The 23,766-nt window shown below is 54.6% G+C and overlaps 2 protein-coding genes across 3 annotated transcripts; one reads left to right on the forward strand and one right to left on the reverse strand.

Annotated features, from left to right (window-relative positions):
* Positions 1-5,098: 5,098 nt before the first annotated feature.
* On the reverse strand, positions 5,099-6,720 carry HDDC3 (HD domain containing 3). Its single transcript, XM_030317340.1, has 4 exons — positions 6,589-6,720; positions 6,222-6,277; positions 5,871-6,111; positions 5,099-5,564 (listed from the first exon to the last, which is right to left on the reverse strand). Exons 1-4 carry the CDS (start codon positions 6,698-6,700, stop codon positions 5,434-5,436), a joined length of 540 nt encoding a protein of 179 aa, XP_030173200.1. The 5' UTR covers positions 6,701-6,720; the 3' UTR covers positions 5,099-5,433.
* A 2,798-nt stretch (positions 6,721-9,518) lies between these two features.
* On the forward strand, positions 9,519-23,699 carry UNC45A (unc-45 myosin chaperone A). 2 transcript variants are annotated; one of them, XM_030317342.1, is made up of 20 exons: positions 9,519-9,578; positions 9,805-9,966; positions 10,200-10,236; positions 10,539-10,714; positions 13,275-13,367; positions 13,833-14,000; positions 15,229-15,397; positions 15,685-15,855; positions 17,179-17,350; positions 17,957-18,257; positions 19,069-19,163; positions 19,393-19,534; positions 19,916-20,056; positions 20,259-20,386; positions 20,573-20,639; positions 21,053-21,166; positions 21,384-21,499; positions 22,349-22,466; positions 22,550-22,705; positions 22,857-23,699. In XM_030317342.1, the coding sequence occupies exons 1-20, from the start codon at positions 9,573-9,575 to the stop codon at positions 23,112-23,114; spliced, it is 2,790 nt and encodes a 929-aa protein (XP_030173202.1). In that variant the 5' UTR covers positions 9,519-9,572; the 3' UTR covers positions 23,115-23,699. The 2 variants fall into 2 exon arrangements, with proteins under 2 accessions (XP_030173202.1, XP_030173201.1); XM_030317341.1 differs by having other exon boundaries at positions 9,526-9,623.
* Positions 23,700-23,766: the final 67 nt, after the last annotated feature.

The raw sequence follows: 23,766 nt of genomic DNA on the forward strand, positions 1-23,766 counted from the left end.
CGGAGGAGTGAGTGCACCTACATCTGCCTCCTCAACTCCTAATGCCTACGAATGGCAAGTGAGATATTTACAATGCCAAAGCATAGAGTAAAACGAGAGGAACTCTCCTTTGACCAAGAATGGAGAGAACAGCTACAGGCCTGAGCAGACGGGAAGCTCGCAGCTCGAGACAAAGCCCGGCAAAGGGCAGCAGCACTGGCACAGACAGGGCACCAAGACTAACCCAGGAAGGCCAGAACCAGGCTGAGCAAAGAGCAGAGGAAAGCAAAGCAGAGGCTGCCGGCGAAACATGACAAAATAGAAGCGACCCCAAACGATGCTTCATGGAAATACAGTCTACGTATGGGATAAACACTGGATTCTGTGCAAATGGTACGGAGACTTTTGTGGATTTGGAAAACAGAACTAAGGAATCTACTTGACCACACCACAGAGATAAAAGGAAAACCTAAAAGAGAGGTTAAGAAAGATGGCAGATAGGGGCGCCTGGGTGGCTCAGTTGGTAAGCGTCTGACTTCAGCTCAGGTCATGATCTCACGGTTCGTGAGTTTGAGCCCTGCATCAGGCTCTGTGCTGTCAGCTCAGAGCCTGGAGCCTGCTTCAGATCCTCTGTCTCCCTCTCTCTGTGCCTCCCCCATTCTCTCTCTCTCTCAAAAACAAATTTAAAAAAAGAAATATGGCAGATAGATTTAGAAGCATTACCATAATGTTTAGTAGCTCTTTTAGGAGAGACTAGTGAATAGGGAAGAGGAAGCCTTCAAGAGGAAAGTGGAGGCACTCTTCAGAAACGAAGAAAGACAGGTGTGCGTCCTTGTGGTGAAAGTACTCACCCAAGTTCCAAGAAAGGTACATTAAAAAAAACAATCCTCACCTACATATATTGCAAATAAATCCCTAAAAATCAACCAGATTTTTAGGAAAGAAACTCCATAAGGAAAGACTATCAGATGACAGCAGTTAGCAACAGTGAACAGGGTACCTGAAGACCAGGAAATAGTACATTCACACTTAGAGAACATAACCACTAACTCTGGATTTGGTATTAGCTACACTGTCATTCAGAGTGAGGGGGAAATGACATTTCAAACATCCAAAGGCTGAGAGTTTGCAGTGTGCAAAACTTCAGTGGAAGAAAAAAGGTGTACTTGGGGGGAAAAAAATCCAGGGTGCATCAACCAAGGGGGGGTATACCTAATAAGCACTGGCTATAAATTATAATATAGCTTAAAAAGAACCAGAATGAGAATTCTAGATAGCAATAATGTTAAGTGTTATTCCAGGGGTCCTTGTTCAGAAGAAACATAAGCACACCTCAAGATTCACACGCACAAAGGAATTTTTGAGGATGAGGATGTTCACTGGAGCATTACATGGTGTAGTGAAAAGCTGAAAACAAAACTTAATTGTCTATCAGAAAGGGGGATGCATAAATAAAATACTGTCCATTCATATGGCGAAATACTATAAAGTAGTTCAAAGGAGTGAGCTAAACACTTATGAGCATCAACATGATACATCTCATGAGCATTGCTAAAGGAAAAGAAAGTTACAGGGGTGCCTGGCTGGCTTAGTTGGTAGAGCATGCGACTCTGGGTCTCAGGGTTGTGAGTTCGAGCCCAGCGCTGGGTACAGAGATTGCTTTAAAAAAAAAAAAAAAAAAGGTTTACAGAGTGATATATACTTAAGATAAAATACTCCAAGTACTATAAGGACAGTCTTTTCAACAAATGGTGTTGGAAAAATTGGATAGCCACATACCAAAGAATGAAGTTGGAAGCTTATCTTACACCATATACAAAAATTAAAATGGATCAAAGGCCCAAATGTAACAGCTAAAACTATAAAACTCTTAGAAGAAAATAGGAGGAAATCTTAATGAGGAATCTGGCAGTGATTTCTTAGGACACCAAAAGCACAGGCAATAATCCTTCTGGAAAAGATTCACACCACTCTAGATGCCATTAAGAACATGCAAGGTTCACGGGAAGAAAGCAAAATATCAACATTCACAGCATTCCAACTGGGAAATACTGATGCCAAACTCTCGGATGACTTTGAGAGGGTCAAGACTTCCGTGGAGGAAGTCACTGCAGACGCGGTGGAAACAACAGCAAAAGAACTAGGATCAGAAGTGGAGCCTGAAGATGGGCCTGAGTCGTCACTGCAATCTCAGGATCAAACGTGACTGGGCGAGGAGGAGTTGTTTCCTGTGGATAAGCAAAGAAAGTGGTTTCTTGAGATGGAATTTACTAGTGCGATGCCGTGACGACTGTTGAAATGACAACAAAGGATTGGCAATATAACTTAAATCTGGGTTGACTCCCATTTTAAAAGTACTACTGTGGGTAAAATGCTATCACACAGCATTGTCTACTACAGAGAAATCATTAGCAGGGTCAGTCAGTGCGGCAAACTTCACTGTCTTATTTTAAGAAACTGCCGCAGCCACCCCACCTTCGGCAACCAACACCCTGGTCAGCAGCCATCAAGACAGATACTTCACCAGCAAAGATTATGACTCACTGAGGGCTCAGATGATGGTTAGCATTTTTTTTTTTTTGGCAATAAAGTATTTTAAAATTAAGGTACATATACTATTTTCTTAGAGACCTAATGCTGTTGCACACTTAATATGCTGCAGTATAATGTAAACCTAACTTGTATATGCACTGGGAAAGCAGAAAGTACATTTGACTCGCTTTATTGTGATATTCTCTTTATTGTCATGGTCTGCAACAGAACCCACGATGTCTTCAAGGTATGCCCATAATCTCAAATGGCTCAGGGGAAAAAGTTCCTTATTCTGTACTTCGAACTTTGAAGTTTCTGGTTGTTTAAAAATACATATTTAACAGATTAAAAAATCAGATACCTACTACATCGGCTCAAATCAAACATCTAGGGAGGCCTTGGACTCATCATCCATCCAGCCCCACTAGCCACTTCAGACCTGATCTTTACCATGTCCAGTAGTTGGAGCTGATCTCAGTGTGGCCACTTTTGTCTGGTTAAAAAGGCCCTGGGCAGAGATGGGGAGGGGGGGGGGCGGCTCAGTCAGCAGAGCAAGACTCTTGATTTTGGCATGGTGAGTTCCAGCCCCATGTTGGGTGTAGGGATTACTTAAAAATAAATAAGTAAACTTAAAAAAATTTTTTTAAAGTCCCAGTAGTGTGGCAAAAAGAGAGGGGATTGTGGTCTTCTGTTACTGTGTCTCTATTTGATCGTTAACAAGTCTTCTCACCTCCCTGAGCCTTGCATTTTGTCTCTGTGAAAGGAGAACAGTATCCCCACCCTTCACTGTCTCATGTGGTTATTATAAAGAACAGATGAAGTAACACAAGTTAAAAGGTGTTTTTGTAAAACAGCAAGCACCTTGTGACAATTTACCCCTGCATTCAGTAGGGTGATTTTTATTGTCCTGAAGCCTTAATTTTAGGTCACTTAAAAACTGTAGATTTATTACGTATGTGTGTGTATATGTGTGTGTGTGTGTGTGTGTGTGTGTGTATAAAGTTTAAGGGAATAAAATTTTTAAAAATCCTGTAATCCTGCCCCCCCAAACTAATTTATTAAAAAACTAAAACCAAAATTCTCCAAAACATACCACACCCCAGTCTGCCTTAAGAGAATTACATTGAACTCTGGTGATCTGTTTACTTGGGATGGTCCTGAAACTCGATTCCTTTATACTTTTTAAAAAAATGTTTATTAGGGGCGCCTGGGTGGCTCAGTCGGTTGAGCGTCCGACTTCAGCCAGGTCACGATCTCGCGGTCCGTGAGTTCGAGCCCCGCGTCGGGCTCTGGGCTGATGGCTCAGAGCCTGGAGCCTGTTTCCGATTCCGTGTCTCCCTCTCTCTCTGCCCCTCCCCCGTTCATGCTCTGTCTCTCTCTGTCCCAAAAATAAATAAACGTGGAAAAAAAATTAAAAAAAAAATGTTTATTAAAAAAAATTTTTTTTTAACATTTATTTATTTTTGAGAGAGAGACAGAGCATGAACGGGGGAGGGGCAGAGAGAGAGGGAGACACAGAATGGGAAGCAGGCTCCAGGCTCTGAGCCATCCACCCAGAGCCGGACGCGGGGCTCGAACTCACGGACCGCGAGATCGTGACCTGGCTGAAGTCGGACGCTCAACCGACTGAGCCACCCAGGCGCCCCTAAAATTTTTTTTTTAATATTTATTTTTGAGAGAGACAGAGTGAGAGCAGGGGAGGGGCAGAGAGAGGGAGACACAGAATCCGAGTCAGGCTCCAGGCTCTGAGCTGTCGAACTCGGGGCTCGAACTCAAAAACCGTGAGATCATGACCTGAGCGGAAGTGGGAAGCTCAACTGACTGCGCCACCAGGCGCCCCAATAAACTCCTTTTAAAGGCCACCTTGTTGACCTTCACCATTGTCCCCCCCACAGACACTGCGATGGGCGTTCGTTGGGTACGTAACCATCGTGGTCTAGCACGAAATGGCCTTTGACCTAACAACGATTTCCCCACCTCCCAGGCGTACCCTTTCCGAGGGGCCAATAAGCCCCAGCTGCTCAGCAGTGACCAAAAACCCTTCACCGGAAGACCTCTGCCCGCGGCGCCACGAAGCGACCCGCCCCCATCCTAAACTCCGCCCACCCCAGGGCTGGGCCGCCCCGACCACTTCCGGAGGTGCCCGGAAGTCCATGTCACTTAGCAACCCAAGGCACTGGCAGAAGGCTAGCGCTGAGACCTGGGATGGGCTGCGGTCTGGGACCCGCAGTCCCCCACCGGTCCTGTCATATTGCTCCTGGGGTCTCTCCAGGGCTCAGCAAGAGCAGCCAGTAAGCAGGTGTCATTCCTTTCCAAAACGTCAGTCATCCCATCCCGTTTTCTTAAGGAGGACGACGACTACCATTTTTTGAGCACCTATGTGTCAGGCTCCATCTGAGACGTCACATAATCCAACCCTAATAATTACACAGCCTGTCTCACTGTTAAGGAAACCAGGCTCAGAGGGGTTGAGGCGCTCAACCTGAGGAACCTTTCCCCGGGGGACACACAATTGGAACCCTGACATGCTGAATCTCGCATCCCAGTTCCCCATTCAGGAGGTTGGGGAAGGAGCAGCAAGAACTTAACACTTTACCCAAAATGTTTTATTTTCCATCATGACTTATGCGTGTTTATATAAGCCCAAGTCCCGGGGGGGGGGGGGCGGAGGGGGGCAGGGTTTTGGCCCATGCAAAATAGCAAAGAGACCCAAGGAGAAGGGGCAGTAAATGCGTTAGAAATGGATGAGCTGCATCTGATTTCCTCAATCCAGGGCTCAGCTTAGTTGGCAGGAAACATTGAGAGATATCTGGGCTGAATAAATCAGGGAGTGAGATCCAGAGGCACCAAAAGGTTGGAATATGATTCCTTTCTGGCCGGAGGAGGCTGAAGTCTGGGCCACCTGGTGGCTGCAAGCACTGCTCAGAGTGTCAGCCCCCGCTCCTTAAACAGCTGCTTTAGAGCCTCTTCCAGCTGTCGGTTTGTTCCCTGAAGCCCCTTCACCACTTGCGCCGCCCACGCGAAGTATTCCTGGACTCGATGTTCAGACCATCCTGCATGAGAACGGACAGAAAACTGCTCATAGGACATCCAGGACAGTATTGGATTTTGCCCACTTCCTGGAGGGCGTGGTGCCCGGCCATGAGATGAGTGCCTGCTGGGATCTGTCCAGAACACTTGCCCTGGGCCCAGTTACTGTTATTTCTACGGTGTGAAAGGAGACCAGAGTGGTCTAGTATTAGCTTGGGGAGGCAACAAGAAAGCCCAGGCTCTTTTCTTTCCAGGGGAACTGACCAACCTGTGCCTGGGGAAGGTGGGCGTCCCTCCCCTTCCCCTCAGGGCAGGTGGGGGGAGCGTACCCTCTGGGGTGCAGCGATTCAGGTCCCTCAGATTGTACAGCTTGTCTGCCAGCTTCACCAGTTTCGCCCCGGGACTGCTGTGGGGAGCCTGCTCCACCTGCAGCCGCTTCCTCTCCAGCTTGGGCAGAGTCTTGTCATCTGTTACCTCCTCCACCAGGCGCCGCACTTGTGCCCCGAAGTGCAGCTCCACCTCATCCAGGGTGGTGTCTGTGTCCTCCACTGTGTCATGGAGCAGCGCTGCCTGGGGACAGGCTTCCACTTAGCCCTGCGGCTCCAGCCAAGGGGTGCTCAGGGCTGAATGGGGCCCCTGATCCCCACCCTAGCTCCTAGTGGAGGAACGACGAGAGTTACCTGTAACACCACAATGTCAGTGACTCCCGCCTCATGGGTCAGGATCCGAGCCACACCTGACGGGGCAAAGCAGGAAGTCAGAACTGAGGGAGTCCCAGGCTGCGTGTTGTGGATTCTGTAGAGCCAGATGTGGCTTCTCACTAGCCAGATGACCTTGGGCAAGTCCTTTACTCTCTTTGGGTGTCAACTGTGCAGAGGAACAGTGATGCCTACCGCCCCGGGTTGTGGTGAGGCTTAAACACGAAAGGTGCCTGGCACAAAGCCTGGTACAGAGCGGGTGCTCAATGAGGCGTAGGCCCTCCGCGTTCCCGTCCCGGTCCCCACCCCCTAGACGCCGCTGCGGCTGCTCCCGAGGCGGTGCGCCCACCGATAGGGTGGTTGATGTAGGGTGTCCCTTCGGGGTCCTTCCGCCGCTGCAGTCGGTGCTTGCGAGCTGCGAAGTCGGCAGCCTCCACTAGCTGCGTGGCCTCGGAGCCCATCGCCGGGGTGGGGCAGGCGACTGAGGTCCCCAGAGCCCCTGGAGCCCGGGACGGAGCGTTCACAGCGCCCCCTGGCGCCTCGGAGGCCGGGGGGGGGTTCTGGCTCAGACTGGTTCTCTGCAGCTGATATCCTGGCGGAGAGAGTAAGGGAGTTTGGGAGCTGCCCTCAGCCTCGCAGCCCCTGGCGCAGGCGCTCTCCGGAAGGTGCAGGAAGAACATGGCGGGGCTCCCTGGGAGGCCACAGTCTCGGGGAAGGAGGAAGACAAACAAGAAATAAGACAGTGTCCTCAGAGTGTGCCACATCCAGGGCTGGAAGACATAGGGGGCTATGGTACCTTGGAGGAAGGGCGTTCACCTGGCCTCTGGGGTCAAAGACAGCCTCTCCCAGGAGGATCCTCTCCTCCCATGAAAAGACAACCTTCAATCTGTCAATGCTCTGAAAATTCTCAAAGTGGTCCCAAAGTGGTTTTCCCTGCAGGGATGGGACTGGTTGCTATGGGCATGGGAGCCTCACCTTTGGGCCTGATCTTCTGGAAATTGGAGCCTACACTAGAAGCCTGCCCAGTAGACTCACAGGCGGCAGTGATGTTTCTGCAAGAACTGTCTTCTTTGTTCTCAGGTGCCTGGACAAAATGTTTGCATTTCTTTCTTGTGCCATAAGTGTTCCTGCTTCAGTCCCCAGGCACCTGCTGTGGGCCCCTCGGGGGATAACTGTTGTCTTGCTGTTCTGGGAGCGTGGCATTGTCAGGCCTCAGTAGGCCCTAGGATAACACTTAACACAGCTGGCTGGTGGCCATCAGCCTCCTAGAGAAATCCCCTGTCACAGCAGATGGGATCTGTGAGGTTTAAGGGGCAAGAGAGACCCGGGGACCCTGGGAGAGCTTCTCCCGTGCACGGGGACTGGCTAGTCGTGAGGTACAGTTCTCCAGTCAGACGGGTAGCTTCTGTGCTTTCGGGTGGTAGCTGGGGCAGATGAGGGCTCCAGGGAAAAGTTAATGGAAGGACCTGCCCTTGTTTTGCAGCTAGTCTTGGTGGTTGTCATGATGCAGAAGTTAGGGAGGAAAGCTCCAGAGCTGTCACTGAGGTCCCTGGGGCCTGAAATGGAACGATCAGAATTCCCAAGGCTTCCACAACAGCCTGGGAGGTGAGAGTGCGTAGACAGAAACGCTTGTCTGTTCGTCAGGCTCACGGCTCGGCTTCTCTCTCATGCTTGCTTCTGCCTTCTGGTCTTCTGAGGCTTTCCCCCTTCAGCTCAGAAAACCTTAGGCAGCTTAGAGACACAGTCCCCATGTTTTCCATCAGAAGATAGAAACTCAGTCCCTTTCATCTCTCTCTAGAGGTTGGTGACAGAGAAGCTCCAGGTTTGTATTAGTGGTGCCCAGGGGCCTTGTGGTTTTGATTTTTATTTCCTTACTGTCTGCAGCCATGGCTTAGAAAGAGAGATGTCGGGGTTCCCACGGCCAGGACCGAGGTGGAGGTGACCGCGCATGGACTTTCAGAGGAGGCCGGGCCTTTTGCTCACAGCCCTCAGCGCGGGGCTACTGCTGCTTTTCAGCTGGGTGACGCTTGCTCAGCCCATCTCTCTTTCGGGTACAGCGCTCTACTCTCCCCTCTGCGCGTGCCCCTCTTCAGATCCCCTATCATTTCAGCAGGGGATGGGCTGCTCTGGGGAGCTTGTGGGGAGAAAGGAATCTGCGCTTTTGAGAACGGTCCTTTTCACTCTCCAGAGGGGTCGAAGTGGGGTGTGGGCAGACCATTCTTGCCCGTCTCCAGCCCCCTTGCTCCTCCCTTCAGCACTGGCCCACCACCCCCACTTGTGCCAGACTAGCTGGGATGCTGATGGCCGCCACTACCCCGGTTTTTTCTGTCCTCGGCTGTCGGATACCCCGGAGGAAGCTTACTGCTGTCACCTGCAGGCTGCAGGGGGCTCCTGCTGCACCCGGGCTGAATTCGAGGCCTTGTACCAGGTCAACCTGTCCGCCCTTCCGCCCCCACCCCTCCTCAGGTGAGAACACCAGCCCCAGAGCCACTGGGATCCAGACAGGGTGTTCCAGCATCCGGGGCTCTGTTTTTAAATTCTGGGGCGGAAGGCTTAGTACAGACTAGTGGAGGGGCCGACTTCGAACAGAAAATCGCGTGAATGCATGATTACAAACAGTTTTGTGGAGGAAGTTCAGGAGGCTGTGTAAGCGGGTAACAGGGAGCCACTGCATGCATCGAGGGGCTGGGGCGGGGTGGGACGGGTGTCTAGACTAAGAGGATTTTGTAGTCCGAGGATTACACCCGTTATGGGTGGGGTTTTCAATCCTGAATCCGTCCATGAATGGTTTCACGGCACCTGCGAGCCCTCTGAATTTCTAGTTAGGAATTCTATATTTATCTGGGGAGAGGGGTGTCCCGAGCTTTCTCCGGACTCTAAGGGGCTCAGTAACCCAAAGGCTGCAGCAGTGAGCGCGCGGCTGGGGCCAGCACCTTGATACTCTCGCCTCTCCCACAGGGGCCGCGGTCCGCTCCTAGCGCTGGGCCTCTATACCCTGCTGCTCGTGGCCCTGATGACCGCCGACCTCGTGCACTTCTGCCGCAGTCGGGCAGGGGGTCGGCGCCCAGGCAGCCTCGGGCCTCCCTCTGGGTCCTCTGCCGCGCGCCCCCTGCGGATCTCGGCTGGAACACACTAGGCGCGCCCACGGCTACTCTGCGCCGCGGACCCGAGCCCCGCCCCCTCGCCCGGCGCGCTCTCGCGTTGGCCCCGCCCCTTCCCTGACACCCGCTCTGACGCAGGACCGGGGCGGGGCGGCCGACGTCAGATTCCGGAGCCTGATCCCACCCCGCCCCAGAGACTGCGCTTGCGCGCGCCTTGGACTCTGGCTCCGCGATGACTGTGAGTGGTCCAGGCACCCCCGAGCCCCGGCCGGCCGCCCCCGGGGTGCGTACCCGTCCCGCCCGCGCCATGGCTACTTCCCACCTGTTCTGACCGTTCCCGACCCTCCTTCTCCCCAAGTCTTGGCCCTCCATGGGATTTGCCCCTGACCCCCAGTCTCCTCTCTCCCAGCTCCCCGGCCCTGGCCGGAGCCCACCCCCAGTGTTTCCACCCATTCCCTCCACAGGCCAGCTCAGTGGAGCAGCTGCGGAAGGAGGGCAACGAGTTGTTCAAATGCGGGGACTACGAGGGCGCCCTGACGGCCTACACTCAGGCCCTGGGTCTGGGTGCGACGCCTCGGGACCAGGCGATCCTGCACCGAAACCGGGCCGCCTGCCACCTGAAGCTGGTGAGGGAGCCCACTGCCCTTCCTCTGCCCTGCCACGGCCCGGTTTCCCCGTCTCGCTGCTGCTTGGGCCCCGGTTGGGCATTCACCTTCCCAGGCCACCTACACTGGTCTGATGTCTCTTGGGCCTCCGGGTGGTGGTGAATCGAGTGGCTCTAGGGAACTACCCTGCTGCCCCGCTAGTGCTGGGAAAGGGAGATGACCAGCCTCTCAAGCCTCTGAACCTCTTCTTGCAGGAAGATTACGACAAAGCCGAAACCGAAGCATCCAAAGGTAGGGGACTGTGGGCGGTGGTGTGGAGCTGTGGGGCTTCTCCTGGGGGGCAGGGATTCTGGGACCACTGCATGTTCACATTCTCCTTTTCCTTTGGCCCCTGAAACACCTCTGCTTTCTTTCTTTCCCACTTCCTTGGGCATTTCCTTTTCTGCAGCTACCCTCACCTTTTCTGAGGCTGGATTACTGAGTCCCACATCTGTCCCCCCACCTTCCTCTGGCCCTCGAGATCTTTCCCCTACCGCTCTTGCCTGGAGATTGGTGGCCTCATGGGTGCTGACGGAGCTCCCGTTTGTACTCAGCCATTGAAAAGGACGGAGGGGATGTCAAAGCACTTTACCGGCGCAGCCAAGCCCTAGAGAAGTTGGGCCGTCTTGACCAGGCTGTCCTTGACCTGCAGAGATGTGTGAGCCTGGAGCCCAAGAACAAAGTTTTCCAGGAGGCCCTGAGAAACATCGGGGGCCAGATTCAGGAGAAGGTATGTCAATGACATGGGGTGGAGGAGAGAGAGGTGGTAGAGGGACATTGGCCAATGGATCTGGGCAAAGGGTGTAAACAGAGAGGAGATACTGATGGCAAATGAGCTTATGGAATGAGGCTCAGTCTTGCTAGTATTTAGGGAAAAGCAAACAGAAATAACAGCGACGTGCCGTTTTTTTGGTTGTCTCTTTGGCAAGCTTTTTCTTCCTAATGTTTATATATTTTTGAGAGAGAGAGAGCGCAAGCGAGCGGAGGAGGGGCAGAGAGAGAGCGAGACCCAGAATCTGAAGCAGGCTCTAGGCTCTGAGCTGTCAGCACAGAGCCCGAGGCAGGGCTCGAAGTCATGAACTGCGAGATCATGACCTGAGCTGGAGTCAGACGCTTAACCAACTGAACCACCCAGGTGCTCATTTGGCAAACTTTTTAAGCTTTTACACTCTGCTAGAATTAGGGAGGCAGACACTTAAGTGGTGGGCTTGCTCACCCACTGTTGGAGTTGGTATAAATTGGTACATCTCCTTAGCATATGTCTTAAAATTTTAAATGAGCATATCTGTGATCCAGTATGTTTACTTCTTGTTACCTTCCCTAGAGAAGCCTTGCGCATGTACACAAGCAGGCGTGTGTGTGTTTATTTCAGACTTGTTTGTAGTAATGAAAAATCAAATTGGAGCTTTGTCTTACCGCCGGCAATAGGGGAATGGCTAAATAAACTGGGTGCTGCCCTTACTATAGACTCCTATGCCGTCGTCACCAAGAATAAGTAGATCCACGTGTATAGAGGTGGAAAGAGGCTACTTGTTAAATGAGAAAGCAAAGTGGGCTGTAACACACACTGTATGATATCGTTTATGTTAAAACACTACCCCACATACACCCTCAAAATGATACCATGTTTTTTCTGTGCGTCCGTTTGGGTGTGTAAGTATGAAGAAAAATCTTTTTAAAAATAGACGTCAGAATGATAACAGCATGACTCCTTGGTAAAGGAGTAGATTGATGTTTTGTTTGAGAGAGTGCGCTCATGCGAGTGGGGGAGGGGCAGAGGGAGTCGGAGTGAGAATCTTAAGCAGGCTCTGTCCACGCTGAGTGTGGAGCCCAAGGTGGGGCTCGATCTCACAGCTGTGAGATCATGATCTGGGTCGAAATCAAGAGTCGGACCCTTAAGCGACTGAGCCAGTCAGTTCCCCCCTCCCTCCCGATGGGGTTTTTCAAAGGAGATTTTGCTTCATCCGTTACCTTTACGATCTAGGAACAGACATTGTTTGTATAGTATATATGTTTAAAAGTTACCTTAGGAGAAAAAATTCCTGAAGACCATCTTGAACAATGTCCAAGCTTGAATTAATCAGATAACGTGATGTTACAACGCTGGCACAGTGAAAGCAGGAAATACCATGGCAGTCACCTTACTGAAAGCTTGAGACCTGGGAAGGCACATCGTTATGTCTCCATGCCAGCTCTGTGTGGTCAGCAGGAGCTGCCTAGGGCCTGTGTTGAGAAGGATTAGGAAGCAGATGGCCCGGGGCTAGCAGAATGTGCCATGACAGATTTCTCAGTCTGCCCTGAATGCAAAGGGGGAAGCCGGGAGTGGTGCACGGGCTAGGTATGTGCCCCTGTCCGTAACCCTGGGTGGGGGGAGGGCCTAGGATGGTCTTAATCAGATTATTTTATTATTTCATTTATTATTTTTGAGACAGTGAGCAGGGAAGGAGCAGAAAGAGAGAGGGAGACAGAGGATCTGAAGCGGGCTCTGCACTGACAGCAGAGAGCCCGATGCGGGGCTCGAACTCACGAACCTTGAGATCATGACCTGGGCTGAAGCCCGATGCTTAACTGCCTGAGCCATTCAGGTGCCCCGATTTCTGACAAGTTTTTTAAATAATCTGATTGAGGGGCACCTGGGTGGCTCAGTCGATTAAACGTCGGGCTTCAGCCCAGGTCATGATCTCACGGTTGGTGAGTTTGAACCCCGCATCGGGCTCTCTGCTGTCAGCGCAGAGCCCGCTTCAGATCCTCTGTCTCCCTCTCTCTCTGCCCCTCACCTGCACCCTCTTTCTCTCAAAAATAAACATGAAAAAAAAAAAAAAAAAAAAGAAAGAAGATGTTAGAGGAGAGTTCTGGAGCCACAGGGAGCATTAGCAACTACCTCCTGATCTCCTGGCTCCCTTGCAGCAGGCGTCAATGCCGAGTTCTGTGTCGTGGGCAGAGTACCCATGCTGCCACAGCATAGAGGGTAGCAGTGGGAATGGGTTGCCTCATGGCCAACAGGATGCCCGCCCTTCTGAATGGCACTGCCTTCAGCATTGGCGCCACCTGTCCTGCCCAAGCGGGAAGCCGCTCAGAGAGGAAAACAGCCGCGGGAAGTTTGGGTGAAGCTGCCAGGCGAGTCTCTTCCTGCCCAAGGTAGCTTGGTGCCCGCCCTAAACCCGAATGTCCTAGCTGTGCCTCCCGGAGACCGGAGCCAGGCCGTGGGAGGAGCCGAAGAGAACAAATAGGGAATGTGATGTCTCTGGCTAAAAGAGTGATTTCTTCCATGCCTTGTTGGTTTGTCGTAGGTGCGCTACATGTCCTCGACGGACGCCAAAGTGGAACAGATGTTTCAGATACTCTTGGACCCCCAAGAGAAAGGCACCGAGAAAAAGCAGAAGGTATATCCATGTCTGGACTGAGTGAGTGGGGGCTGAACTCCCACTGGAGCTGCCCCTCCCTGTGTGCTGATGTTGGCCCAGAAGCTGCTGCTGGCCTCCTCAGATCAGGCAGCCGAGCTCCCAGAGCCTGAGCGAGAGCTTACAGGGCCTGGGGCCTGAGTGTGAGCCACGGAGAGGGAACCTGTGTTCACTGAGCGCCTTGTTGCCAGGGGCTAGGGCCGTGGAGGTGACTGAGGCGGGCTCTGCCAGGGACTCGGGATTCCGTTTACTCTAACCGTCAATCCCGAGAGCAAGCTCTTCCTTCTACTTACAGAGGAGGAAACTGCAGTTCAGAGAGGTTCAGTTTATGGCCAAGGTCACTCAGGTGCTGAGTGGAAGCAGTGAGGTCCAGAGCTCAGGGTCTCTGCTTGCCCTGGCCTGTGCTGCATGTAGTGTCCGCTTTGTGGCGCACTTCCTTTGACACAGGCTTCCCAGAACCTGGTGGTGCTGGCCCGGGAGGATGCCGGGGCTGAGAAGATCTTCCGGAGCAATGGGGTTCAGCTCTTACAACGGCTGCTGGACACGGGTGAGGCGGACCTCATGCTGGCGGCTCTGCGCACGCTGGTCGGCATTTGCTCCGAGCACCAGTCTCGGGTAGGTGGGGCGGAGGGGCGGGGTTGCTACCTCAGTCAATCTGTCTGTCCCTCCCTCCACCCACCCACCCACCCCTCATCGTATTCCCAGAAGAACTGAAGGCAGAGTTCAAGGAGACCTGTAACAAGAGAGGAAAAATTAAAATAGCTCGAAAAAGCCCAATGTGATTTGGGATGAGCTGGGGCCTGAAAAGAGCAAAAGCAGCCCACCGGTACCCCAAGCCCTTGCTTTTGGTGGGCATAAAGTGTGCGGCGGGCTCAGAGATGCCTGGCCCCAGACTCACGCACCGTCCACACAGTGAGAGAAGCTTGGTACCAGGAGAAGGGTCCCTGTCCTTCCCTAACCATCAAACTGGCATTTCCCCTGCGGGGCATCCTCCAGCGAATGATGTGGTCGGTGATGTTACCCACAGCATCTGGACCATCGAGACAGTGACCACATATGCGGGGCCTGACCCTGAACGGATTCTCAGCATAGACGGGGCACATCCAGTACAGACAGTTCCACAAGAACAGTCCTACCCTGATGAAGTCTGCGCCCTCGCTCTTGCCTGAGCAGGCTGGACCCAGGGGACAGGGACTCGAGCCTTGGTTCCTTCCAGAGGCACCCGTGATTCCTAGATCAGGGATGGAGCTGTGGGACATTCTGTGAAAGATGTTTGGGCCAAGCTCAGGTTGTATTTCTGGGTCTCCCAAGACTAAGAGTGGTGAAACCATGCGAATTGCATCTACCTCCTTCTGCCTTCCTGCCTGTGCCAGTGTGAATATCCAGCTTAGAAATGGGGTAGAGAGACCTTGCAGTCTGTTCCATGCATGTCCACATGCCCAGACTGTAGACAGAGCCTCACACTTGGCATTGAAAAGGAACTAGGTGTCCCTGGAGCTGAGTCCCGGAGCTTGTCCAGACTTATGTGACTCCTTGCTAGGGAAACACGAACCAAAGCAGCTGTTCTTGGGGCCACAGTGTTCCTTGTCTCCTCTCACTGGAGCCGAGGAGAGGAGAGGTAGTGGTGGATGCCTCTGGAATGCTTTCTTTAGGAAGCCTTTCCAGCAGAATAATCCTGGCATTACCCCTGGTCACACCCTCAGGCCCACTTTGATTCCACTTGGAGCTGGTCCTTCCACCCAGATGTTTTCTCCCCCTCTGGCCACACTCACAACTCACGCTTAGGGGTCTCTGTAGCTGCCCTTCACCAACTGGAGGCTCTGTCCCTCTCTGTCCCACACAGACAGTGGCAACCCTGAGCGTGCTGGGAACTCGGCGGGTAGTCTCCATCCTGGGCGTGGAAAACCAGGCCGTGTCCCTGGCTGCCTGCCACCTGCTGCAGGTTATATTTGATGCCCTCAAGGAAGGCGTCAAGAAAGGCTTCAGAGGCAAAGAAGGCGCCATCATTGTGGGTGAGTACAATCAGGTCCGCCGTCCTTTGGGTGTTGCGATCGTGGGGGGGAAGGGGCTCAGCCAAACAAGCCAGCTCTTTGCAGCTGCAGGTTGTTGAGGAATGTGGCTTGGGGACAGTATTTGACTCTAGGTTCTAAGCCAGGGTACCTGCAGGGAAGGCTGGAGCCCAGGCCAGAGCCCAGGATGCAGGTCTCCCTTTTCTGTGTCTCCCTGGCCTACAGGGGAAGTTCAGGGGCCAGACAGGGCTGGGCCACTGTGGAGCCCACTAATGTCTTTTCATTGCCAGATCCTGCCCGGGAGCTGAAGATCCTTATCAGTAACCTCTTGGAACTACTGACTGAGGTGGGGGTCTCTGGTCAAGGTCGGGACAACGCTCTGACCCTCCTGATTAAAACAGTGCCCCGGAAGTCTCTTAAGGACCCCAACAACAGCCTCACCCTCTGGGTCATTGACCAAGGTTGGTGATCAGTTTTAAAGAAGGACAAGGTTACTGAGCGTATGTGTTACATCTTGCTTGGGTGACTGGGCCGAGTTATCCCCAGTGGGGACTGTTCCCTGCCATATGTCTGCACTGAAGTGTACCCTGTGGCTGCATCGTATCCTTAGAGAACTCAGAGTTAGACCCTTCAGCCGTGAGCATGTGCACATGCTTGTACATCGAGCAGGCGTTGCACGCAGGTTAAGGGGGAGGCTGGACCAGCTTTCTGTGTTTGAAGTTTTTTCAGTGAGTGTAAATTACTTCTATACTCAGAGAAAAAATGCTTAGAAGTTTACTATATAAATTCATACTTCTCAGAAAAAATGCTTAGAAGTTTACTATATAAATTCATACTTCTCAGAAAAAATGCTTAGAAGTTTACTATATAAATTCATACTTCTCATTCATACTTTTACTATATAAATTCATACTTCTGTACTCAGAGAAAAAATGCTTAGAAGGTTACTATATAAATTCATACTTCTCATACTTCTCAGGGCGCCTGGCTGTCTCAGTCGGTGGAACACACCAACTCTTGATCTTGGGGTCATGAGTTCGAGCCTTGCATTGGGCAGAGAGAGTACTTTAAAAGAGTATTACATACGTACATACATACACGCATATATTCATTAACTAATTCGTACTTCTCTTTTCCCTTAAAACGTAAGTGAGGAAGGTTTGGCAAAGTCCCTGCATGAATACATTTCTCGGGGGCTCATCCTTCAGTGTCCCAGTCATGGTGTGAGCCATGGGTGTTATTTTCCCCTTCAGTTTTACAGACCAGGAGCCTCAGAGTCCCCAGAACATTTGGCCCCATGGGTAGGGCCACCATGCAGTCCTCACTTCTTTAGTTTTATTTATTTATTTTTTAATGTTTCTTTTTGAGAGAGGGAAAGGAGAGACAGAGCATGAGTGGGGGAGGACAGAGAGAAAGGGAGACACAGAATCCAAAGCAGGCTCCAGGTTCTGAGCTGTCAGCACAGAGCCTGACGTGGGACTCGAACTCACGAACCTGAGAGATCATGACCTGAGCTGAAGTCAGATGTGTAACTGACTGAGCCACCCAGGTGCCCCCATGCGGTCCTCACTTCTGAGTTCCTTCCCCGACCCCAGAGCCGCCTCCATAGGCAGTGGTGGTTAGCTGGCCATGCTCTCTGAGCCTGCTTTGCGTGTGGCTGTCCACGCCCTATGCCCTTGTCCCTGAGAGGTCCCTCTTCTCCGTGCCTCTCCCAGGGAGCATCCTCCCTTTGCCGCTAGGGGTTGGAACTAGCATTCTGCTGCCTAAATAGTGTGTCTTTTCAGGCCTGAAAAAGATTCTGGAGGTGGGGGGCTCTGTGCAGGACCCTCCTGGGGAACTCATGGTGACGGCGAACAGCCGCATGAGCGCCTCCGTCCTCCTCAGCAAGCTTTTCGATGACCTGAAGTGTGATGCTGAGAGGGAGAATTTCCACCGACTCTGCGAAAACTACATCAAGTAAGGGAACTGGCCCCTTGTCTCATTGCCGGGGGCTCCGACAGGAGTCCTGACCCCTCAGGGAAGGGTGGCAGGGAAAGGTTTTCAGCAGGGAGAGCAGCCTGGGGGAGGCCTAGCCGGGGACAGGGACACTTCTTTTCCCAAAGTGGCCTCCCCGGGGACGTTCTATGATCCGTTCTACGATGCAGCGATGTCCTCGAGCACTCCCTGTGCTTCCTGAGCACTTGCTGTGTATCCGTTCCCACACGGTGGTGCAGCGTGATAGTCCTCCTACCCTTAAGGAGGCGACAGGTGCGGCTGAAGACACATCGTAAACTAAGCAGAACAATTTCAGGTCTTGATGAGTACAGGAAAGGCAATGGACGGTGGTGTGAGCGAGAGTAACCTATGTCAGGCATATAATCAGGGGAGGCCTGAAAGCCCAGAGAGAGAAAATGGGCAGCTGGCCTCCTGGGGAACGTCCTAGTCTTCCCATTGGTGGCTTTTCTTGCTGTTCCCGCCTAAGTAGTGCAGATGCCTGGCTGGTGGACGGGAAGGGGGGGGGGGGGGAAGGAGGGTCCCGTTATGTCAGCTTTGGTGTGACAGCTGTCACCCTGTGCCCCTCAGGAGCTGGTTTGAGGGCCAAGGGCTGGCCGGGAAGCTGCGGGCCATCCAGACGGTGTCCTGCCTCCTGCAGGGCCCATGCGAAGCCGGCAACCGGGCCCTGGAGCTGAGTGGCGTCATGGAGAGCGTGATCGCTCTGTGTGCCTCTGAGCAGGAGGAAGAGCAGCTGGTAGCCGTGGAGGCCCTCATCCACGCGGCCGGCAAGGCCAAGCGGGCCTCGTTCATCACTGCCAACGGCGTCTCGCTGCTGAAGGACCTGTATAAGCGCAGCGAGAAGGACAGCATCCGGATCCGGGCGCTGGTGGTGAGACGTGCCGGCCTGGGCTGGGCACACGGGTGGGTGGGCAGGCGGGGGTATTGGGTGGCCCGTATCTCAGGGTGCGGCTCCGGCACGTGCTGGTGAAAATGTGGGATGTGCGCGGCCTCGTCGAGGCCGGAGGCATGAGCCCTGGCTCCTTCTACCACGCGGCTCATGGGCTCATGGTCCAGTCGGGGAGATGAGCCTCGTCCTGAGAGGACTCATGCCGCCCCCTGGAGGTGGTAGGAGAAGCTCCAAGAGGAGATGGTGGAGGAGGAAGAGGACCGCCGGGCCAGGCTAGTCAGAGGGGCCATGCGGAAAGGCGGGGCCTGCAGGCGGCCCCAGGTGCTGGTGGCTTGAGCACTGGATGGCCTCCATGCAGCTTGGGAAAGCCAGTCCTCCTCCTTGGGGAGGCCTGAAAACCCAGAGAGAGAAAATGAGATTAGTCTCGGACTTCTCCATCCCGGGAGGATGTTGCCTTGGCCGAGGCACCCGTCTTCTCGCCACACGTGTCATAACTCCACCTGCAAAGAGCTCTTTGTCTGACACGGAAATGAACAGAGCAAGTCCAGGGGTAGATCTGGAGGGGCCGGGATCCAGGCCTGCGCAGGGGACGATACGCCAGTCTCTCCAGATGCGTGTCACGTGGCCACCCCCGTAGCTGATTTGCTGCCGGTGCTGCAGGTGGTAGCCTGGGGTGGATGTGCGTGGCCTCCAGAGGGCCGGGCAGAATGTCAGGGAGAGAGCCGGGCTCAGAGGAGCCCAGCTCTGCCTCCATCCCCCGAGACCGACAGCTGGTTCTCGCCGCCTCCTCCAGGGGCTGTGCAAGCTCGGCTCGGCTGGAGGGACGGACTTCAGCATGAAGCAGTTTGCCGAAGGCTCTACTCTCAAACTCGCCAAGCAGTGTCGAAAGTGAGTTATTTGGTGTTGCCGTGGCTCCCCACCTTCGAGAGAAAGGTCTGGGTGGAGGGTGGCACCTCCTCATGACTCTGCTCTCCTCCAGGCAGACCCTCCCGGATCCTGCCACGTGAACTGCTTCGTGCGTGGGGGGGTGCACAAGCCTGTGGCTTTGCCCGCTCGGTCTTGGCGGCCCCTTCCCCCAGCCCTTCTGATGGTCATCCGCCGCCCCACATGTCCCTAGGTGGCTGTGCAATGACCACATCGACGCAGGCACCCGGCGCTGGGCAGTGGAGGGCCTGGCCTACCTCACCTTCGACGCCGATGTGAAGGAAGAGTTCGTGGAAGATGAGGCCGCCCTGAAGGCTCTGTTCCAGCTCAGCAGGGTAGCTCGTGGCTTCCTGTAGTCCTCTGGGAACAGCGTCTAGGATTAGAACTTACCGAGCTCTTTTGGCAGGCCTCGGCCAAAGGCTCTTGTGGCCTCGGATGGGTGGGGAGGGCTGGCAGCCCGCGTGGGTGCTCCGTGGCGTAGACCTGCTGGGCTGCACCTGCAGCGTCAGACAGGATGGATGGTCTCTTTGGAGGAGTTCGGGGGGTCGGGTGTGTGAGCTCCCAAAGTCTGGGGCCAGCTTGGGCCTGGGAGGTTCCCACGTTCATCCCGGTGCCCGAGCGGTCCCGCTGGGGGTAGAGTCGGTGGCCTGGGCAGCATTTGTCCCATGCTCCTTTGCCCCGGGATGGCCGGCTGACCGCCCCTCTGCTGCCGGCAGTCCGAGGAGAGGTCGGTGCTCTTTGCGGTGGCCTCGGCACTGGTGAACTGCACCAACAGCTACGACTATGAGGAGCCGGACCCCAAGATGGTGGAGCTGGCCAAGTACGCCAAGCAGCATGTTCCGGAGCAGCACCCCAAGGTGAGCGAGCCTGAGAGGCTTTGGGGGCCTCTGTGCCTTTGGGACCAGTTGACCTGGGGCATCCACAGCAGCTTAAACTTCCGTGTGAGCAAGTTTCTTTCCCTTTGTACTCCTGTTCATCAGTTTGTGCTGTACGGAGGGTCCCCCTTTTCCTGTCCAGCCAGCCAAGGCTCTTCTGCTAATAAGCTGCCTCCCCACCCAGGACAAAGCAGGTTTCGTGCGGGCTCGGGTGAAGAAGCTGCTGGCGGCGGGCGTGGTGTCGGCCATGACGTGCATGGTGAAGACCGAGAGCCCCGTGCTGACCAATTCCTGCCGAGAGCTGCTCTCCAGGTGAGGCCGCCTCGGCGCAGCCAGAAGCCTCGAGACGGTCCGTGTAACTGCAGAGGAGCAGGTCCCCGGGGCTGCGGGCCTCTGGGAGTGAGGGGCCACCGTGTAGCTTCCTGCCTTCGCTGAGCCCAGACGGTGCGGTGTGAGCCAGAGCCCCGGCCCCCGCCCACCTTCACCCTCTCCCCGCAGGGTCTTCCTGGCTTTGGTGGACGATGTAGAAGACCGCGGCACTGTGGTTGCTCAGGGAGGGGGCAAGGTAAGCTTGCACGCTCCTTCCTGGTGGTCTGTAAAACGTGAGTCAGCGGCCGCCACACTGGAGACGAGGCCGGGAGGCATTACGAATGACCGGCAGGAACATCCTCCTGCCGAGTGAGTGATGCCGACGAGGGCAGGTTTGTGCCGATTCAGGTCCCAAGTTCTCCTCCTCTCCCTCGTGTCACTGACCTGCATGGTCTGGGGCCCAGCACAAGCCATGGCTGGCCCTTAATAGGTGTTTCCCGAAGTGTTTGGGCAGCTTAAGGGGATGCCTGGGAGACATGAAGAGATCTGAGCAATGTGGTCAAGCCCGGGGGAGGAGAGAGGCGAGCACCTGGTCAGGGCTCAGGGCCTGGTGGTTTGGGCCTGACCTGCTAGGACACATCTCGGACACTCATGGGCTTGTCCCCACAGGCTCTGCTCCCACTGGCCCTGGAAGGCACTGATGTGGGGCAGACAAAGGCTGCCCAGGCTCTTGCCAAGCTCACCATCACCTCCAACCCAGAGATGACTTTTCCTGGAGAGCGGGTATGTGTCCTGCTGCCCCAGCCCTGGCCTCTCCTCCACCTCTCACTGGGCCCTGGTGGCCTCTGACCTGGGCTGTGGCTCCTCCTTGGGACTGACAGGACGTGGCAGCTTTGCTGAGCCCTGGTGTGGGGAGGGTGGCCTTCTCTCTGAGGGCGGGCTCTGCCCCTGAGGGCGGTGGGGGCGGGGCGAGTGGCCCTGACAGGTGGATGTATCACAGATCTACGAGGTGGTCCGGCCCCTCGTCTCCCTGTTGCACCTCAACTGCTCAGGCTTGCAGAACTTCGAGGCACTCATGGCTCTGACCAACCTGGCGGGGATCAGTGAGAGGCTCCGGTAAGGTCCTTCGGGACAGGGGGCCTGGGCAGGGAGGGCATTTACCCCAGGACTGCACTTGACAGCGTGAAGAGCACTCTTGGGTCATTGCTTTATTTGAGCCTCGCGGTGACCTCTGTGTATTATGTAGCTGGGGAGACAGGCCAGTTTTGACTAGGCCAGCGTTCCACGAGTGGGCAAGGCATTGGGCAGCGACAGTGCGAGCTCTAGAGTCAGACCGCCCAGGTTTATTAAATCCTGACTTCACTGGTTACCGGTGTGCAACCTCAACCTCAAACGAGTGCTGCTCTGTGCCTCCGTTTTCCTTCTGGGAAATGGGATGGTTATAGTACCCATAGGTACTACAGGGGTAGTAGCAAGGAGAGGTAAATGAGAAAACGCAGGCAAAAGCACTTAGTACACAGAACGTGGCTCCCAGCAACGTGCCCAGTCAACATGTGTCAGCTGTTGCTACTAATTGTGATATTGGCCCTATTATCCACGACTCAGCCTTGGTCTCTTCTTGTGCAAAACAGTTATAATCATACCTGCACCTACACCATAGGGCCGTGGTGAGAACTAAGAAAGATAGTCCAAGTTCGGGGCCAGGGTAGGTGCTTAAATGTTAGCTGTTAGCATCACCATCACCAGCCCCCTGGTCTCCTAACTCCTACTGTAGAGCATTTTCCACGGTCCCATGCTGTCCCCCAGGCCTGCTTAAGAAGCTGGAAAGCAGTGCCATTCATACCTGGTGCAGGAGGGTCTTTGAATACCCCCTGGGAAATCCTTGGCCTGGGGCTCGATTGTATGGGGACGCTGGGGTGGGGGAGGTGGATGCGGAGGCTCACCTTTCCACCCTCGGCCCTACAGGCAGAAGATCCTGAAGGAGAAGGCCGTGCCCATGATTGAGGGCTATATGTTCGAGGAGCACGAGATGATCCGCCGGGCAGCCACGGAGTGCATGTGTAATTTGGCTATGAGCAAGGAGGTGAGGGCTGGTCTGCAGAAGTACCTGTGTCCCGCCAGGCTTTGCCCCAGCCGACTCCGTCCCCTCCCCTCTTCTGGCTGCAGGTGCAGGACCTGTTTGAAGCCAAGGGCAACGACCGGCTGAAGCTGCTGGTGCTGTATAGCGGGGAGGACGACGAGCTGCTGCGGCGGGCAGCTGCTGGGGGCCTGGCCATGCTCACCTCCATGCGGCCCTCCCTCTGCAGCCGCATCCCCCAAGTGGTCAGTGCCTCGGTGTGGGAGGGAAGGTGGGCCAGGAACTCCTTGCATGCTGGCGGTTGGTGGGGTGTGGGGGGGATCCCAGGGCACGCAGATGTGCTTCTGCCAGGGTTGAGCCTGTCGCTCGGTGGTGGCACTGCCCTGTTTCCCGCAGACCACGCACTGGCTGGAGATCCTGCAGGCCTTGCTTCTAAGCTCCAACCAGGAGCTGCAGCACCGGGGTGCCGTGGTGGCACTGAACATGGTGGAGGCCTCGAAAGACATAGCCAGCAGCCTGATGGAGAGCGAAGTGCTGGAGATCCTGTCGGTGCTGGCTAAGGGCAAGGAAAGCCCTGTCACAAGGGCTGCCGCAGCTTGCCTGGCAAAAGCGGTGGAATACGGGCTTATCAAACCCAACCAGGATGGAGAATGAGGGGCTGCCTCATGCACACGTCACCTGTTGCAGCAGAGGAGTGGGGACATACGCAGCTTGGGCTGGTGGGGGCTGAGATGCTGCACACTGGCTTGTCTGTAGCTGCCCTTTGACGTCCTCTGCTAAGTCAGGGACCACCTTCAGTCACAGCCCTGCTCTGCCAGCACTGCCTCCAGCCTCACGCAGCAGAGCCCTTTTCCTGTACTACTGTAGAGAGCTGGGAATGGGGAAGGTGCATCCTAACCCAGCCTGTGGGTTCCCGGCATTGGGAAAGGGCGCATCAAGCAGCCTCACCAGCTGGGAGCAACTCCCGAGCCTGCTAGCGGGACTGCCTCGACCCTCTAAGTACAGGACGTGAAATGTGTGCCCTGTCCCGAGGCAGGGAGGGCTGGCTGTGAGCCAGGCCTGGTTGAGTCTACAGCGGAGCTACACAGCACAGCCCCCTGGACGGAGGGAATCCAATGGCTTCTCCACCCTGGAGCCTGCCGAGTTGCTTTTTAATTCTGCTCGAGGGTCAAGGGGTAAACCTAGGAAGCTGATAAAAATCTGTTCCGTCGCTTGGGAATAAATGGGTTTGGACTCCTAGATGCTGCCCCTTCAATATTTTTGTCTTTGTATTGAGACTTCCCAGTGGCCTCCACTCGGGCCTTGC

Source organism: Lynx canadensis, chromosome B3 (assembly GCF_007474595.2).
Source record: "Lynx canadensis isolate LIC74 chromosome B3, mLynCan4.pri.v2, whole genome shotgun sequence".
NCBI lineage: Eukaryota > Metazoa > Chordata > Mammalia > Carnivora > Felidae > Lynx > Lynx canadensis.

Excerpts from the sequence above, each read along its gene's own strand:
- HDDC3 (XM_030317340.1), bottom strand. The coding sequence starts at position 6,700 with ATGGGCTCCGAGGCCACGCAGCTAGTGGAGGCTGCCGACTTCGCAGCT. Across the intron at positions 6,278-6,588 it reads CTACATCAACCACCCTATCG|GTGTGGCTCGGATCCTGACC; the intron begins GTGGGCGCACCG and ends TTGCCCCGTCAG. Across the intron at positions 5,565-5,870 it reads GAATCGCTGCACCCCAGAGG|GATGGTCTGAACATCGAGTC; the intron begins GTACGCTCCCCC and ends GTTCTCATGCAG.
- UNC45A (XM_030317341.1), top strand. The coding sequence starts at position 9,573 with ATGACTGTGAGTGGTCCAGGCACCCCCGAGCCCCGGCCGGCCGCCCCC. Across the intron at positions 22,467-22,549 it reads ATTTGGCTATGAGCAAGGAG|GTGCAGGACCTGTTTGAAGC; the intron begins GTGAGGGCTGGT and ends TTCTGGCTGCAG. Across the intron at positions 22,706-22,856 it reads GCAGCCGCATCCCCCAAGTG|ACCACGCACTGGCTGGAGAT; the intron begins GTCAGTGCCTCG and ends TGTTTCCCGCAG.